A 17,201-nucleotide genomic window follows, 5' to 3' on the forward strand; every position below is an offset into this window, starting at 1 on the left:
TTGAATCCCCCAAAGATCTGTATTGGGACCAGTGCTTTTTAACTTGTTCATAAATGTGGAGGTAGGAGTGAGCAGTGAAGTGTCCAGTTTTGCTGATGACACCAAATTATTTAGGGTGGTTAAAACCAAAAGAAATCTCCCTAAACTGGCAGAAGCAGTATTAAAATGGCAAATGCAGTTCAGTGTAAACAATTGTAAAGTCATGCACATGGGGTGGGGTGGAGGGGAATCCTAACTTCACATATATGCTGATAAGGTCTGGGCTGGAAGAGACTGACCAAGAAAAGAATTTGGGGTTGTGGTGGGTAGCTCAATGAAAATGTCGACCCAGTGTATGCAACTGCTGTGAAAAAGGCATATTCCATGTTGGAGATCATTAGGAAAACATCTGAAAATAGAACTGCCAATATCATAATGCAGTTTTTACAAATCAATGATGTGACCACACTTGGACAGTGTGTACAGTTCTGGTCACTACAACTCAAAAAGGATATTGTAAAGCTGTAAAAGGTTAAAGAAACAGGTAACTAAAATGACCAAGAGGCTGGACAAATTCCCTATAAGGAAAGATTACAATGTTTTCCTTTTTAAAGCTCAGAATTTAGGCAAATAAGCAGGGACATGATAGAGGTATATAAAATTATGCACGGTATGGATAAATTTCTCCCTCTTTTATAGTATTAGAACCATGAAACTGAATGGTGGGAGATTCAGGATGGATAAAAGGAAGTACTTTTTCACACAGCACATAGTTTGATTGTGGGATTTGTTACCACAAGATGTAGTGATGGCCACCAGCTTGGACAGCTTTAAAAGCCTGTTAGACACATTAATGGAGGATTAGGTTATTAATGGCTACTAGTTCTGATGGCTATGTATTGCTACCAGTATCAGAGGCAGTATGCCTCTCATTACCACTTGCTGGGAAACATGAGCATGCGGTTGTTATTGTATTCATGTCCTGCTTGTGAGCTTCCCATATGCACCTGGCTTGCTGCTGTTGGAACCAATTGTTGGACTACATAGGTCTTTGTCTATGAGCAACACAGCTGCTCTTACTGGACTGGAAGAGTGTGGCCCTATTCATTCTCCCGGTACTCTCAGCAGCTTTCAATACCTGCAACCATTGTGTCCTTTTGGACCACCTAGCACTATAGTGCAGTGGTTTTGGCCCTTTATTGTGTCCAGAAGATGGGACACTACTGTTTGACATTATGACCTTTGGCCTACAATGTTCCACAGAGTTCTATCTTGTCTCCTGCATTATTTAATGTTTACATGAAACCACTGGGAGAGGGCATTTGGAGCTTGGGAGTGAGGTGCCGCCAATATGCTAACAACACTGAACTCTATTACTCCTTGTCATTTTTACCAAGGAAACAGTCAACACCCTTGAGCATTGCCTGGGTTTGATAACGAGCTGGATGAGGGTGAACAAGTAGAGAAAACCAGACAAGACAGTTGTGTTGTTGGTCACTATAAAGTCTGGCTTGGAAACTGGGAATTCAAGCCATTCTGCAAGGGGTTGCACTCCCCCTGAAAGATCAGGTTCACAGTTTAGGAGCGCTCCAGACTCTTCAGCTGTACCGGGTGCAAATTACGTTTAGTGCTCCAGGTGCAACCTTTCCAGAGTCAGTCTGATTTGGCAACAATTATCCATGCCTTAATCACTTCACTACTGCAACGTGCTCTACATGCAGCAGCTACCTTTGAAGAACTCCGAGAAGCTTCAACTGATGCAAAATGCAACATGCAAATGGGTAGGCTAACCCATGCATGCTGTCGGGATCATATTACTCCAATACTGAATGATCTGCACAGGTTGCCAATCGTTGATACTAACCTATAACACTCTAAGGGTGCAATCCTATGCATGTTTAGATGGGAAAAAAATTCTACAATTCCCAGCATTCCCCAGCCAGCATGGCTGGCTGGGGAATGCTGGGAGTTGTAGGTCTTTTTCCCATCTAAACATGCATAGGATTGCGCCCTAAGTGGCTGAGGCCCTGGCTGTCTCATTATGAACTCATTCACTTATTCAGATCTGTAGGAGAGACCCTTCTCAGGAAACTGCCATTTGCAGAGCTTGTTTGATAGGCACGCATGAGGGGACTTTCTCCTGTGTTGCTCCCAAATTGTGGAATACACTGCCCTTAAAGCTATGATCGGTCTCCACTGTCCCTGCTTTTAGAAATGGTATCAAGACACATCCTTTTGACTCAGCCTTTCAAATTGTTTTTAGCTGAACTGCTGTTTTTAATGATGTTTTATTGTTGATTTGAATGTTTTTATGATGATTTTATTGTTTATTTGTTGTACACCCTCTGGGCAATTTTTATGGGAAGGGGGTATAAAAACACTGTAAATAATACTTTAGACATTACCTTAAAAATGAAACCTCTAAAATAATCTTAAAATTGGAAAGAATGTGTTTTCAGTACCAGCTTGCAACTGCACAGAGCAGCAAAAGTTGTAGATTCCTAATTTTTAATTTTTTTAAAGGACTGAAAATATAAACAGGATTGTTCATTATTCTTAGTACTAATCATAGTAAGGTATTGGTTCTATTCATTTAATTTAGCAGAATCACTTTATTCATCAGGATGGTTAAACTAACTGCCAGCATCTTTACACTAACAAAAAAGTATTTTTGTTCCTGAAAGGTTACAGAGGACAAATGCTGCAAATAGACTGCTAATTCAGTGTCTCTACTGGCTTAATAAAAGAGCCAGACCAGGCCTTGAACTTTTATCAAGATAAATCCCTGGCACCCGCTAATCACCAGATTGGATCTTCACATAAGATAAAAGAGTAATTTTGGCATGGGAATGAACACACACACCTTGCGGTTTGCAAAAACCCACAACCTGGCAGTCTTTCAGCAAGGTTTCACTCACATAGCTGTTACTGTATACTCTCCAGCTATGGCTGGAAAGTTGATAATCCTTAAGATATGAGGAGCGTTTTGATTTCTGACACAACATTCCTGAGATAAATGCAGGATCAGAGAGATGCTTTGAAATTCCCAGAGATACTTTGCTTTAAAACTACTACATGGGAAAAACTTTTAACAAGGTGTCTTCCCCCCCACTCCCTCCCCACTCCAAAAAATGAAAAACATTAACTCACTGGGCTTTGTGTTTTGCACCAGACAATACATTAAATATAAACCAGACACACTAAGTTCCACAGAGCATCCTGAAGTCTGCTTGTCCAAAGTTTCCCACTGTAATGTTAGCATCTTGGTGTGTCCCTGGAGATGAAAACCTCTTTTTGAATGTAGCTCCAGTTTCCTGAATAAGAGGTCATAACCTATTCCACCCACCCTCACCTCAAAACGACAACAGACTTTTAGATGTCATCTGAAAGAAGACATGCTTTTTTTCCACCAAATTTTACAATATGAAGGTTGGAACACTTTAAAATACATTTTATAAATTGCTCATTTTTAGCTTAGCTTTTCACATTTTTAAATGTAAGAATTCTGTACTCACAAACGCATTTTAGCTCATGTTTGATTGTTTTCTCTACCCTACCTAATATTTGGGGATTTAGGAGCTAAGTAAGCAGATGTCAGATACATATTACACCGACAAGTGCATAGACTAGACTAATCACAATATTAAAATTCTTCTTAAGAGTAGGTGGCTTTACCTTACGTAATCAGAATAAAATGGAAAAGTAAGACACTCAATCACAGATTTCCACTCAGTTGATTCACATTTATTCTTCCATGAATACTATCTGAAAACCAGTACAATACACTATTCAGTCTATGCTCATTACATTTGGCCTGTGCTACTTTACATTAATCAGTTGAAGCTATGTGCTGTACTTAGTGGTGGTGCAGCTTGCAGAATGTGCAAGCAGGCAAGTTTAAAAAAAAAATCAATGGTGGTGACATGTTGAGCTGGAAAGATTAAAGTAAAAGCTAGGAAGCCAGGCATTGTAACTAAAGAAAAGGAAAGCTGGTCTCAATCCAAATACTTTTTTTTTCTGGGTATGTTTTGTAATTTGCCCAAGATTCAGGAGATGAATGGAATGGCATTAAAAATATCTTTAATTATATGTATGCTTTCTATTTTAAGGGGACAAATTAATGAGCATTAGGGACAGTGCAGTTGTGTTTGGTTGCCAGTCATGTCAAGTATAACAGAGTGATACTTGTCCCTCATGACAAGACTTACTGCTTCTATAAACTTTTCTGAGAGGGTTGGAAGATGTGGGAATGTAAAGTTGAATTTTATTCAATTGTAGGGAAGCATTGCATGGGCAGAAATTTAGCAGCAGTGTTCTCTTTCCTATTACACGGGGGTAGATGGTGATATTAGACAGAATTCTACCTTCACCGTGACTAATATTTGCCTTAAGAAAGGTGGTGTTACCCACTTCTAGGTTAAACGACAAAAGGGGAAATAGTGCACTTTTTGTCTTCTTTCAGAATAGTTATGAAGGTCTTTGTAAAGACATACCATCATGTCAAGACACAGTAGTTCTTCCCTCCCTCTGTTTTCCCCAATGTTTATCTTTGCTCCTTCTGCATAGGAACCTGTCTGTTTTGCCTGCGTGATGGTAAAATGCCATATGTTGAAAGGGTTAATATCCAACCTTCAAAAATTGACAAGGCAGCTTAACAAAGTAAAAAGTACACATTAGGTTGGATCCAAAGTTTTCAGCCACCACCAGAAGCACTCCCTGATCAGATTTCTGCTCAGAGCACTCTAACTTATGGGGTGGGGGCAGGATGATTTTCTCTGATTGCCCTTCACCCTGCAGCCCCCAGAGCTACAGTACCTCCCAGACAGTGCTGCAACCCTCAGAGAAGATTTTCAGGGGTCTGCAGGAGGAATTGGTGAAAACTGCCTCCTCCCCTGTGCAGTCAATGGAAATGTACCTCTGGATCAAAAGCCTTCCACGGACAGAAAGAGCCCTTGCGTTTGTGGAAGGCAGAATGGATCCAGACTATTAAAAAGAATATATATAAAGTACCCTGGCTCTGTTTTTAAATAATAGTAATAACTCAGTAAGGGTGCATCTCAGGGCTGCACCACAGCATATCCATCCAGTTCAATGCAATAACTTCGTACTGTATGCCTTACCCTACAACGGTCTGTGCCCCACTGCATAACGTATACCTGGCAGTCAGCATTTGCGTCACTCAGTTCCACATACTCAGATACCTTCACCAAACCATGTAATGCGAAACCTCAGCCCTTCATATAGGACACTAATCTTTGCCACCTTACTTTCCTAATTGTTGATTTGGCAATGCCTTTTAAGTAGCAAAGTAAAATATAATTTCTTAGCATTTACTTAACATTCATTTCAATATTGTTGTGCTTGTACAATGTATTATAATTTCTCTTGAGTTCGCACTGCATTATAATCTAATTAATATAATTTTTTAATCTTGTGAAATGCTTTCAGGTTTGGATGATGAAATCTTTTCTAAGGTAGGGCACAATCCTATCAGGATAGACGGCTGCCTCTGAAGTCAGAGGCAGCCGTCTATCCTATGCAAGGAGGGCACAGCACAGAGGGCACAGCACGGAGCCATCTATCCTATGCAAGGAGGGCACAGCACTGTCCTCCGTGCTCCGCCAGCCTTGCTTCTCTGGCTAGATGGTCGATTTTGGCCATATGGGTGGGGGGAGGCTGCGCAGTACATAGGAAGCCGCATAAGTAGTTTCCGCAGTCTCCTCCCCTCTCTGCCCCCAGGAATGCCCCCTATTTGTCTACTCCATGCTCTGTTTCTGAGTGTGGAGACCAGCAAGAACCATGCTGCCTATGAGGCAGTGGGGAAGGGGAGGGGCGCGTAGTTCCTGGCAACCGCAGTCAGACCACTGCCTCCCAGGAACTAAGAAATCCTATGGTTCTTAGACACTGTCTAGTAGCCACAGGATTGCTCTCTTAGACTGCATTTTGGAGGGCACAATCCTATGGGGGTAGGCGGCCTCCTCTGAACTCAGAGGTGACCACCTATCCAATGCAGGGCAGAAGAACTGCGGAGGGAATCGTCCCCTCCGCACTTCAGCTGCCCTGTATTTGTGGCTAGACAGCCAATTTCAGCTGTCTCGCTGCGGGAAGGTGAAGCAGGGGAAGCGGCTGCTGGACAACATATAGGATATGTCATACCAGCATTTCCGCCTTCCCCACCCTAGAATGCCCCATTTTCGCTGCTCCGTGCTCCTCTTCCGAGTGCGGAGTGCGGGGCCGTTTCGAGCTGCTTGCGAGGCAGCGGGGGGGGGGAGGTTCTCTGGGAACTGACCTCAGAGCGTGGGCTCCAAGGTCGGTTCCCAGAAACCAACATATCCTGTGGCCGTCTAGCTGCTGACTAGCGGCCATAGGTCTAGCTGCTGACTAGCAGCCATAGGTCTAGCTGCTGACTAGCGGCCATAGGATTCTATGGACACTGAGCCCATAGAATCCCAGAGTAGTTCTGATTCTGAGGAAGAGTAGTCGCTCCTGGGAGAGGAGCGCGCTCCTCTTTCCCAGGGCCAACAGCTGATGGAGATTCCTCCCACCAGCATTCCTAGCTTAGACAGCAGTCCAGGGAGTGACCGAGCGCGGATAGCAGACTTGGTGGACGCGCGATGCCGACGCAGAGAGCGGCGCCAAATGGAGGGCACAGAAAGGAGGCGTAGTGCCCGGTTGGTGCGCAACAATGGCTGCACCCAGAGGATCCAAGGGATAAGGGGAGGGACTCTCCCTAGTCCTTAAGTTCAGGGGTCTGCCAATAATTCCCTTTCAAACGGGGACCAACTGTTCCAACTTAGGGCATAGGTACTGTGCTGCTCAGATCTAGTTGCAAACGGTAGAGTTGTTAAGTTGTAAAAGAAAAATAAAGCTTTGAAAGGAATCCCTTTGTCTGTGTCTGGACTTGGCTACTGGATTAGACTGAGAGAAGCCTCCAAGGAGCCCTTGACAATAGGATTGCTCCCTAAGTTTGTCTGCAATATCTCAAAGCGGTGCTTAGACATAGGCTTGGGCTTTCAACTATTATACTGTTAGGTTCTATTTAGAGTTGCAATTATATTTAAACCTACTACTAGGTAGAATATTGGACACAAAAGACAAATCAATCCCCTAAAAATGCCTGACTCATTATTTTAGTCTGGGATTATCTGAACTATCAATTTAGATACTTTAAAAAAAAACTGAATTACTTACAGTGGTTTGCAGAGGCTCCAAACTAATTCCTTTCATGATCCTTTATTTTGCTTTTTTTAAATCTTGTGCTTAGGTTTATTTGGGGAATACTGTATTCTGCCACCACAACATCAGATCCTTTTTTAAACATTATATTACGCCCTATTTTATATCAAAAAATCTAAATTTAAAACTCCTTACCTGTCAAAGGACCGAAACTGTACAGGCTGTTCAGTAGCACCATCCCCAAGCACTCCAAGAAAAGCTGGTGGAAGAACAGCAGGGTCCACTGTGGCGCCCTCTGCAGGAGCACTGACCAAGCTTCTTAGGATATCTTTTACATTGACATTTTTTGCAGTTTGCACGGAGGATGCAGTTTTACTGTCCACCTCACTCTGCACCTCACTTTTACTTTCCTGAGATTTATTGACTTCTGAAGAAAGCGTACATAGTACTTCACTGATTGCATCTGGGCCTGCACTGACACACTGCTCTTCTTCTTCTGTGACAGCCTCAGCACTATGCCCTAATCCAGAATGCGCTTCTTCCTCAATACCCGAATCTCTTCTTTGCACAGATACCATGCTCTCTGACTCCTCACCAGATGCAGGAGTTAAAGTGGTAATCGCAGCAGGGCTTTCTACATCTTGAAAGACAGTATAAAATCAGAAGGTTACTTTAAAGTGGCCAAATTCCACTTGTGTTTTTGTTTTTTTTAAAGAAGTGAAATATTCATGAAAAATATAAGTTAACACATTTCCCAACAAATGTCAATTCACAATGACGAGTTACCAAAGGTAGGAACAGTAGCTATGGTACTGTAGATTATACCTTGATCCTGACCACATTTACTCAGAAACAGTGAGACGTATGTTGTGGTAATCACACTAACAGGAGCAGGGTGTATCCCATGCCAGGGCAGGCATGTGTATCAGAGCCCTTATGCTGGCTTATTAAGGCACATCCTGGGGCTTGGAAGAGACTGTGTGGGCAGACATGCAGCCAGTCCAAACAACCAGAGCAAAGTAATTCTGCAATATCATTAACCCTGTTATACATACAATGCCATGGTCCTCTGGATCCTGGCACCTACTATTCATTTGCGTGCAAAAACACACATAGCTGTCCATCTGTTTGGCCAAAGCCTGGATCATCCCAGTATATGTCCCTCAGCTAAATACATAGGGCAGTATCCTATACTGCCGCTATGCCTCCACTGGTTTTCTTGTCCAAACGGAACCGATAACTCGTGCAACAGAACTAGCAGTTCCAAAAATAACCTTGGAAGCAAGTGCCAACGTTCATTTCTGGAACACAGCTAGTCAATGGAGCTCCCTCCACTGACTTGTCCCATTCTGGAAATGAGGATTGGTGCTTGTTTCTGGATGCTAATGAAATCATGACTTCTCATTGCACTACTGGTCAGTTGTGCTAGTGCTCAGGCAGTATAGGATACTGCCCATAGTTGCAGTTGAACTGAGAGTGTCTTTTTTTTTTGTGAACTGCCCAGAGAGCTTCGGCTATTGGGCGGTATAGAAATGAAATAAATAAAATAAAATAAAAATAAAAAATATTTTTTTATTACTCAAAATGTGATTAGTATTTTGTATCAAAGCAGCACTTAATATTTTATTAAGTATCAGCCTGTCAATTTTTCAATTGATACACATTTTTTTAACATTCACATTTCCCTCACCAAAACTAGAATTCTGTTACATCAAGGCATATATAAAAATGCTGAACCACAGTTTTCGAGGGGGAAGAATCCTACTGAAGGATTACTACTAATACAGTTTTTCACCTATTTAGCTACACACAAGGAAAGCCAACAAAAATATTAAAAATTAATGTTCTGGGCGGGAAGCAGAAGCATCATTGAAAAATAAATTTTGCATGATTGCTCTCAAGTATCCCTCAGGGCTAGTAAACTAACACAGTATTTAAAAGTAGTAATTAGGTGAAATTTCTTACATTAATTTTTAAAAGTGGTAGATTAAATCTAGTAAATTTTTTGAACCTGGACTTTTTTTTTTAAAGCGTGTGTTTAGCAATATGTGCATCTGTTACATCTGGTGGTTCTCATCAAAACCAATATAATAAAACCTGTGGATGTATAGGTTCAAAATGTTTACATATATTACTCTGAGTAGACGTAAATCTAAAAATAAAAACTTGTAACTGCCTTACAAGCAGGCAACAGAGTGATCCTATGAATGTTTATTTAGAAGGACTACTATATTCAATAGGTATGCATAGGATTGCGGCCGAAGTCACAAACCTGTTGTTGGTGCCTTGAGTGACTGAACAGACTGAGGCTGCCTCCGTTCATCCTGAGGTTCCAAGATATCTCTATATTTTGATACCATGAGAACAGAGATAAAATATACCACAGCCAAGGCCAAGAACTGTGCCTGTTTGCTATCCTCCTGTAAAAAAAACAAAAATAACAGCTTTTCAAATTATACTCTTGTCCCACATAAGATACGATGTATCACCCACCACAAACCCATTTTTCAAGTGAAGCACTAAAAACAATTAATATGTTGCACTGTGGATTACTTATGAGAATCTACACGGGATGACTATAAAGCTGTTTAATTACTTGCATTCAAACCTGATCTACATATGCAGCAGAATGATGTGGAAGAGTTCTGAGCGAGCAAAATAGATTGTGCCTGCCTCTTCATTTCACAGTCCTGAATGTTCTGCTATACAGAAGAACTTTCATGAAGAAAACTAGTGCATCAGGGATATAGGTTCTAACCCAGTCTTCCCTATATCATGCTACTTGTTTACTTGAATTGAGGGGGTTTTTTTTAAATGTAAGGGAACATTTAAAATGGTGATCATCTGCCTAAGTGCTAGTATCTAATCTACAATTTCAGAATTCTTCCACTGCATTCTGCTGCACATATACAGCAGGCGTCATACTAGATACTACACGAATTCTTTCCAATCCAGTTGCAGGCTTGTTTCAGGACAGAAACAGCATTGGCGGACGACTATGCTGGGAACTGGGCAGGGGGAGTGCGTACCTGTTAGTTCCACTGGACTGCTCTGCAGCATTTGGTATCATTGGCCACGGTATCTTTGACTGTTATGGGACTCAGGGGCACTATTTTGTGGTGGTTACAGTCCTATTTGGCTGAACATTCCCAGAAGGTGCTGCTGAGGGAGTATTGCTTGGCCCCTTGGTCACTGGCCTATGGAGTTTCTCAGGGCTCTATTTCGCCCTCTGTTCTTTTCAACTTCTGTATGAAGTTGGGGGAGCTCATCCAGAGTTTTGCGGTTTCATTTCATGATACCCAGCTCTATCTCTCCTTTTCTACTGATGCCAAGGAGGCTGTGGAAGTCCTGAACCGTTGCCTGGATGTAGTGAAGCACTGACTGTGGGTGAACAAACTGAGGCTCAATCGTGACAAATCAGAGCTTTTATTGGTCAGTAGACAAAAAAAACCAAGAATGGGAGTACAACCTGTTCTGGATGGGACAGTACTCCTTTGGAAGGATCAAGTTTGCAGCTTAGGTGTGCTTTTTGATCTAGCACTGATGCTGGAAGAACAGGTGGCAACACTGGTCAGCAGTCCCTTTGCACAGCTTTGGCATCCCACTTGCTCCCTTTCCTAGGAAAGCAGATGCGTCCACACTGATCCATGCCTTAATCATCTCTCTTCTAGACTACTGTAACACACTCTACCTGGGGCTGCCCTTGAAAAGTGTTTGGAATTTCAGCTAGTGCAAAATGCAGCAGCCAGTCTGTTGTCTAGTGTGTGCTTTATAGACCATTTAACACTGGTCTTTTATGAGCTTCAGCAGCCTTCTATTTGTTTCTGAGCTCAGTCAAGGTGCTTGGTTTTACCTATAAAACCCTAAATGGCTTGGGGCAAGGATATCTGAAAGAATGTGTTCTCCCGTATGAACCTGGCCGTAACTTATGATCCATAGAGGCCCTGTTATACATCCCACCACATGGAGAGGTCAAGGTTGGTGGGTACACAAAACAGGGGCTTTTTTGTAGCAGCACCCAGATTATAGAACTGTCTCCCTCGGAAGTCTACATTAGCCTCCTATTTACATTGTTTCAGATGGGCAGTAAAGACTGTATTGTCCCATTGAGCCTTTAATGGATTTTAAGATTCACTCTGTTTTATCTTATAGATGATCTCCGCTCCTGTTTTTAGTTGATTACTTTGATCTGTTAGTGTTTTTATTGTTGTTACTGTTCTATCTAATATGTTTGTTGCCTTGGGTGCCCATTGGGCAGAAGGGCAATTCATAAATATGTCTAAATAAGTAAAAATAAAATAAAGCATCTAGCATGTCAAACAAAATGATAAGGAATCAAGAGAGAAAAATAAAGTAGATGTTTAAAAATACATTAGCGAGACTTGTGGCACCTTAAAGATATTTATTCTGACATAAGCTTTCATGGACTATAGCCCACTTCAGACATTGTCAGCAATATTTGGGTTGAATCCAGATTTAGGTGTGCAACTGGGCTGGTGGAAGCAAGCTTCCCCACTCCCTGTTCCCAATGGCAGTCCCTTCAGCCCCCTGAAAATGCCACACAAAAGGTCAAATGCAAAGAGGAAGGAGCTGTACTGCAAAGGGGAAGGAGAGATCCCTGAAAATTGCGTGGAGGCACCTTCAATGAGCAGAACCCTTCCATCCACAGAAAGCAGATCGCGGATTCAATCCTTTGTATGCATCACTGAAAAATGGTAATCACAGTTGCCTGATTTGGACAGCATGGCAACTACAGTTATGTTAAAGAATGGAGGTGAGGGAGAAGAGCATGTAAACCTGTGAAGAAAGTAGGAAGCAGGGAGCATGTAAGCCCATAGGGTGCTCCCAATGACGAAATCATGGTTTAGTGATTGACCCACTGCCAATGACTTTGAACATGTAAAATGATATAATTAAATAGTACAAACAAAGCAGTATACAGCCAAGTAACTCATCTACCCACAATATAACAGATGGATATAACTAGACCTCCAGGATTTATCATACAGGATCCTCAGTATAGTAATCACATAAGACATAAAACATCTTTTCCCCTGGAAGTTTGTATCACTATGTGAATTTACTGTTGCAACCATTAAACTGACCAATGTCTTGCCTGAGATGCCATTCAAAGAAAAGGTATTTAGAAGAACTCTGCTTGGACGTTAATGGCAAGTAATGCAAAATTTATTTATTTATTTATTATATTAAGATTCATTTATTATTTTTTCATCTGCACAAACACCATGAGATGCAAGTTAAGCTAAGGGTGAGACCAACAGATTTGTCCAACACCCAAGGCCTTGTGCCTGGTCTTTCCATGTCCATACTTTTTATCCACTGCACATAAACATGGCAGATTCTACATAGCTTAAGGAAACACATTATATCTGGCCCTGTTGATTGAAAGTAGCAGTAATTATTATATATAATCCAGTGCTCTGTGTCAGGTCAAACAGGTGCCTCCACAATTGAGTTTCCATTGTTTGCCCTTCCTTACTCTTCCCCTTTCTTCTACTCATCGTGGGAAGATGGAAAGAGCAAGGTAAAAAGTGCACATAGAACGATGGAATGGCTGCTTTTATATATTTTGTATTGCATTTGTACCTCCTGTGCTGATGATTGCTATTGTTGTTTGCTATATATTGTGTGTTGTGTTTTTATTTTTAGTATACTATCACATAATCTGCCTGGAGAACTCTTGTTATTGGGCAGACTAAGAATATAGTACATACATACATAAAATAAAAATCTGAACCCAGAACTTTCATTCCACCAAAATCTAGAAACAAATAGGCAATTTTGAGTGAAGTAACTTAATGACCTAGTATTGGGAATGGGATAAGGAGAGAATACACATGCTATCCTCAAGGATAAAAGCTAGACACTGGAAAATTCACATTCTATGAACCAGAGAAAGGGCAGTGTTTATGAAGTTGAAGCAACCTGCAGGGGCAGAAGGTTTATGGGAAAGTTAAGCCTTTCATCCTGACCCCAAATTCTTGGTCTGCTATTCCCCACAGAGTTTTATTATTCCCATAGACACTCCATCAGATTTTGGCACCATAGGAAGCTGTATAAGGGCGGCATTGGCTCAGAAAATCAAACTATACAGAGCAATGAGTAAGAAAAAATGTCTAACTCACTATATCTCTGAATACCACTGCACGAAGCCGGTTAATATCCATATCCTGCAGAAGTCTGTCAATATCTCTTATTGGAGAAATCCCTCCAGTCACAATATCAACTGGGCTCTGTCCAGAATAAAATAGTGCATATATTATTTTATTTTGAAAAATACTATATTGACCCAAACCTATCATTACTTCCACATGGTTACAAAAGCAATGAGCTAGTAAACTCCAAGTAGTACACACAAATGAGTTAGATGAGAGATATTCAAAAGATTTATAAAGTATTGTACCATCAAAAAAAACTGGGGAAAGAATCTAGAAGTATTTAGGATACATACTTGATTCTTCTCTCCCCGTTCCAAAGAGTGACAGCATTCATAAGTTGAATTATTATCTATGCAACTTAACATAAATGTTCATTTTATTCAAATGCTATATTTTTCTCTCCAGTGACTACATTGCTACAAAAAAGCTCCAGAGACTTACCCATCAGGTCACAGAGATAACGGTATCAACATCTGCCTGCATTTAATGTCAGAAGATACTTGCCTTTGCTCCAGACCTTCCTGCTGCTATCAAGGTTTGTACTGTTTTCTGACACTTAACATTTTCTCCACTAGGTTTCATTAGTGCATGCTGCTGCTGACACTCCAAACAATTTCTGACTGCCACGGCACACACTAAAATGAAAGGATATAGAGCATGTTTAAAAGTATTAGGCACTGCTGAACTTATCTATTGCTGATGAAACAAATGAGTTTCCATTTTTCCAATCCTAATGTAAACAAACTGACCAAAGGAGAATAGGTTACATCACATAATAAGTAGAGTTTTGTTTGCTTTCATCCAAAAGTCCAACAAGTTTTAAGAAATAGTACATTACTATTTTTCTGGCATATTTTATTACTTATGGAGTGATGTGAAATTTCACCACACTGTAATTATATCCACACTGGATAAACCACTACTGGCCTATTGCAGATGTAGTGTTGGAGCTGATAGAATATTGGCTTCCCTACGGCCACCATGGGTAAGAAAGACTGGAGTTTGGATGATCATAGGGGGAAAAGAAGCCATCATGGGTGGTTGTTTACATAATTACCCATGCTGCAGCATGAGTTGGCATGTCATGTCAACCTGGCCCATGGTGTGGGTGACTTTTTACCTGCCCTACAACCTGCAACATGCAGTAGGGGTTGCAGGGTGGGTACGAAGTCGTGTGCTGGGTTCACACGATATGCCAACCCGTGCTGCAGGTAATTATGCAGACAACCGGTGCACCCGCAGCACGCAGAGGGGTGGGGGAAGAAACCAGGATAGCTTCTTTTCCCCCTGTAACCATCTGAACACTCCCAGTAAGTCTGTGGCCAAGCTGATGTCTGGTGGGGAAATTCCCAGCTTACGTTCTTAGTCACTATATGCAATACCAGTTGAAGTCTATCCTAGCACTGAATACTGTGAACTAAAGGATTTAGAGTTTACAGTAATTTCAGAAAATGTTAAATTAAGTATTTCATACCACATCTGAGACTATCTCAGGTTAAGCACTGGACAGGTTAAGCAGAAAAGATATGTCTTCATTAAAAAAAAAAACCCATGAAACTGTATTTTAATATTAGCCAGTTATTTGCTTACCAAGTCGAAGACACTGTCTTAAAATTCCACCAGACGACATATTTTTCTCTGATTCAATTTCAGTAAATCCAAGGGAGCTTGCAAATATCAATACATCCACAAGGCTAATTAATCTTTGGAGGAATGCTACAGAAGCTTCTATCGAGAGTCCTTGAGTTGGCTCAATATTTTCCAATTCATGCTGCATAGTGGAATATTAAAAACAACTTTTATTCCTTTGGTTTCCCTGTTAGTCATTATAATCTAATGATACTGAAGTAACATTTGGTGCATCTATATATTGAGAGTACCTTCTCGAAATTTCTTACATCACTTGACAAAATACATTTGGGATGTGTATAATGTAAACCTCCCAAGGGCCAGGCAGGGAAGCTTTTGTTAAATGGAAGATCTGGTTCTTTTTTGATATGCTACAACTGATTAGCATAAATCAGTAGCATCTGATCATTTTGTATTTGGAGGCTAGTAACTTTTGTTGGCTTATATGAACATGGACACAAAGAAAATAAAGGAGATCAGTACAAAGGTCCAAATCATGAAATAGGGAATGTGTGGGTGGCAAAATTTACATTTTATGTGTAGGTTAAACATTCTTCATCAGCTCTATGTTGTATGATTGCACTACACAGAAAAATACAGCTACTATATATTTGGTTGTTACTTCAGTACTAACTACTTTCTCCATAGGTAGTGCAATATGTCCTACCATTACCTTAAGGCATGGAACAATACATACCGCCATCAGAAACTAAAATGAAACAAGGTCCTGGTACAGTTGAAAAGCTTTCAAAAAGAAAACTTTAATCCCTGGTTTCCCTAATTTATACTCATAATTGGAAATGCAAGTAGATCACATCTAAAGCCAATGAGCAAGCGGTATGTGTGAACATCCTCCCCACACAAGACACCATTATATGTTGCCCTTAGCTTTTAACAGAACTCCCCTCACTATTTTACTGTTTTCTGTTGCATTACAATGTTTTGCATTGTACTGCTCTACTGATGTTTTTAATTGTAGTTTTTATGTTTTTATTCTTTTATTATATTTTATAATTTTTTGCCGCTTTTAATATTTTATAGTTAAAGGCACTATACATTTCATATAAAGAAATAAATCCACAATTGGTTCTATGAAGAACCGTACGGTTGTCTAAAAGACAAATTGTAAATTAAGTTATTTCAGGGCAAAGCCTGAAGTAGGTATAGCATACAAGTTCCAACAAAATTGCAATAATGCCTTGTGCTTTCCCTCCAAGCCAGAATTCCAAACCATGGGTTGTAATTCTGATTTCAACGTCAAGCACAAACTATGGTTTGTCTGCTTGGATGTAACAGCAAACTATGCCACTGCATCCATGGCTTGCCATAAAAGGGAGGGATTGGGAACCAGTGAGCCTTCCTCATACAATGCCAAAACATTGCTTAGTATTACATGTGAACTGAGCCAAAGTGTGTAAATTGAAGACATTTTAAAAATTAATTGTTCTATAAGAATGGTGCACACAGGACCCTGCTGGCCTTAGCCATTCCCAGAGATGGCAGAGGCTCATGCCAGCCACTGGCCTACTTGGGATGCCCAAACCCCTAGGAACTTCTAAAAAGATTTCCCCCAGGGTAATCGTAGGGTGCCTGAAACCTTTTTCCTTAATGCCGAGTTCCCACCCAAAGCAAAACCACCAGCTGCAACAACAAAAGTATAAGCACATAAGAAGAGCCATGCTGGATCAGACCAAGGGTCCATCTAGTCCAGCATTCTGTTCATACAGTGGCCAACCAGATGCCTGTGGAAAACCCATGAGTGCAACAGCACGCTCCCATACCATACTCTTTCACACACACACCCAAAAAGGAGACGGCCACTATGGGGAATTTGAAGAAACTTAACACAAAATATAGTCCACCACTACCAATCTGGTGCTCCTAGCCTTGAGATAAGTGACCAACAGCTGCGTAAACATAGTCTGAATTTAGGAAGCACAGCCAGAATGCTAGGCAAAAAGATGTGGGGCAAGAGGGAATGCACAGTTCTAGCAGAGAGAAAACAGGCTGACTCCAGCCCTCTGCCCCCTTAAATAGGCTACTTGGCTTAGTGCCCAAGAGAAAAATGAGGTCAAGATCATATACCTAGGTTACTTGGTATTGCCCCACAGACCAGCTCCCTTTCGTCCTCACTGCACAGCCATAAACAAGTCCCCCTGAGCATGGGAGTCAATCTACTATAATTCAAAGCACATGGAAAGGCAGCCTCCCATACAGCAGCACTTCTGCATTAGAAAC

General features: G+C 41.1%; 1 protein-coding gene across 5 annotated transcripts in view; it reads right to left on the reverse strand.

The window, feature by feature from the left end:
* The window catches only part of LRBA (LPS responsive beige-like anchor protein), a 518,402-nt gene that overhangs the window by 387,186 nt on the left and 114,015 nt on the right, over positions 1-17,201 (reverse strand). For all 5 annotated transcript variants that reach the window (XM_084856247.1, XM_084856246.1, XM_084856243.1 and 2 more), the window contains exons 26-30: positions 14,925-15,105; positions 13,839-13,969; positions 13,302-13,409; positions 9,428-9,575; positions 7,351-7,795 (exon numbers count right to left, since the gene is read on the reverse strand). In XM_084856247.1, the coding sequence (XP_084712373.1) occupies positions 7,351-7,795; positions 9,428-9,575; positions 13,302-13,409; positions 13,839-13,969; positions 14,925-15,105 (1,013 nt within the window). The remainder of the gene's footprint in view (positions 1-7,350; positions 7,796-9,427; positions 9,576-13,301; positions 13,410-13,838; positions 13,970-14,924; positions 15,106-17,201) is intronic.

Source organism: Heloderma suspectum, chromosome 5, assembly GCF_057233095.1.
Source record: "Heloderma suspectum isolate Gila_16-S chromosome 5, 16-S_ref, whole genome shotgun sequence".
Taxonomy (NCBI): domain Eukaryota; kingdom Metazoa; phylum Chordata; class Lepidosauria; order Squamata; family Helodermatidae; genus Heloderma; species Heloderma suspectum.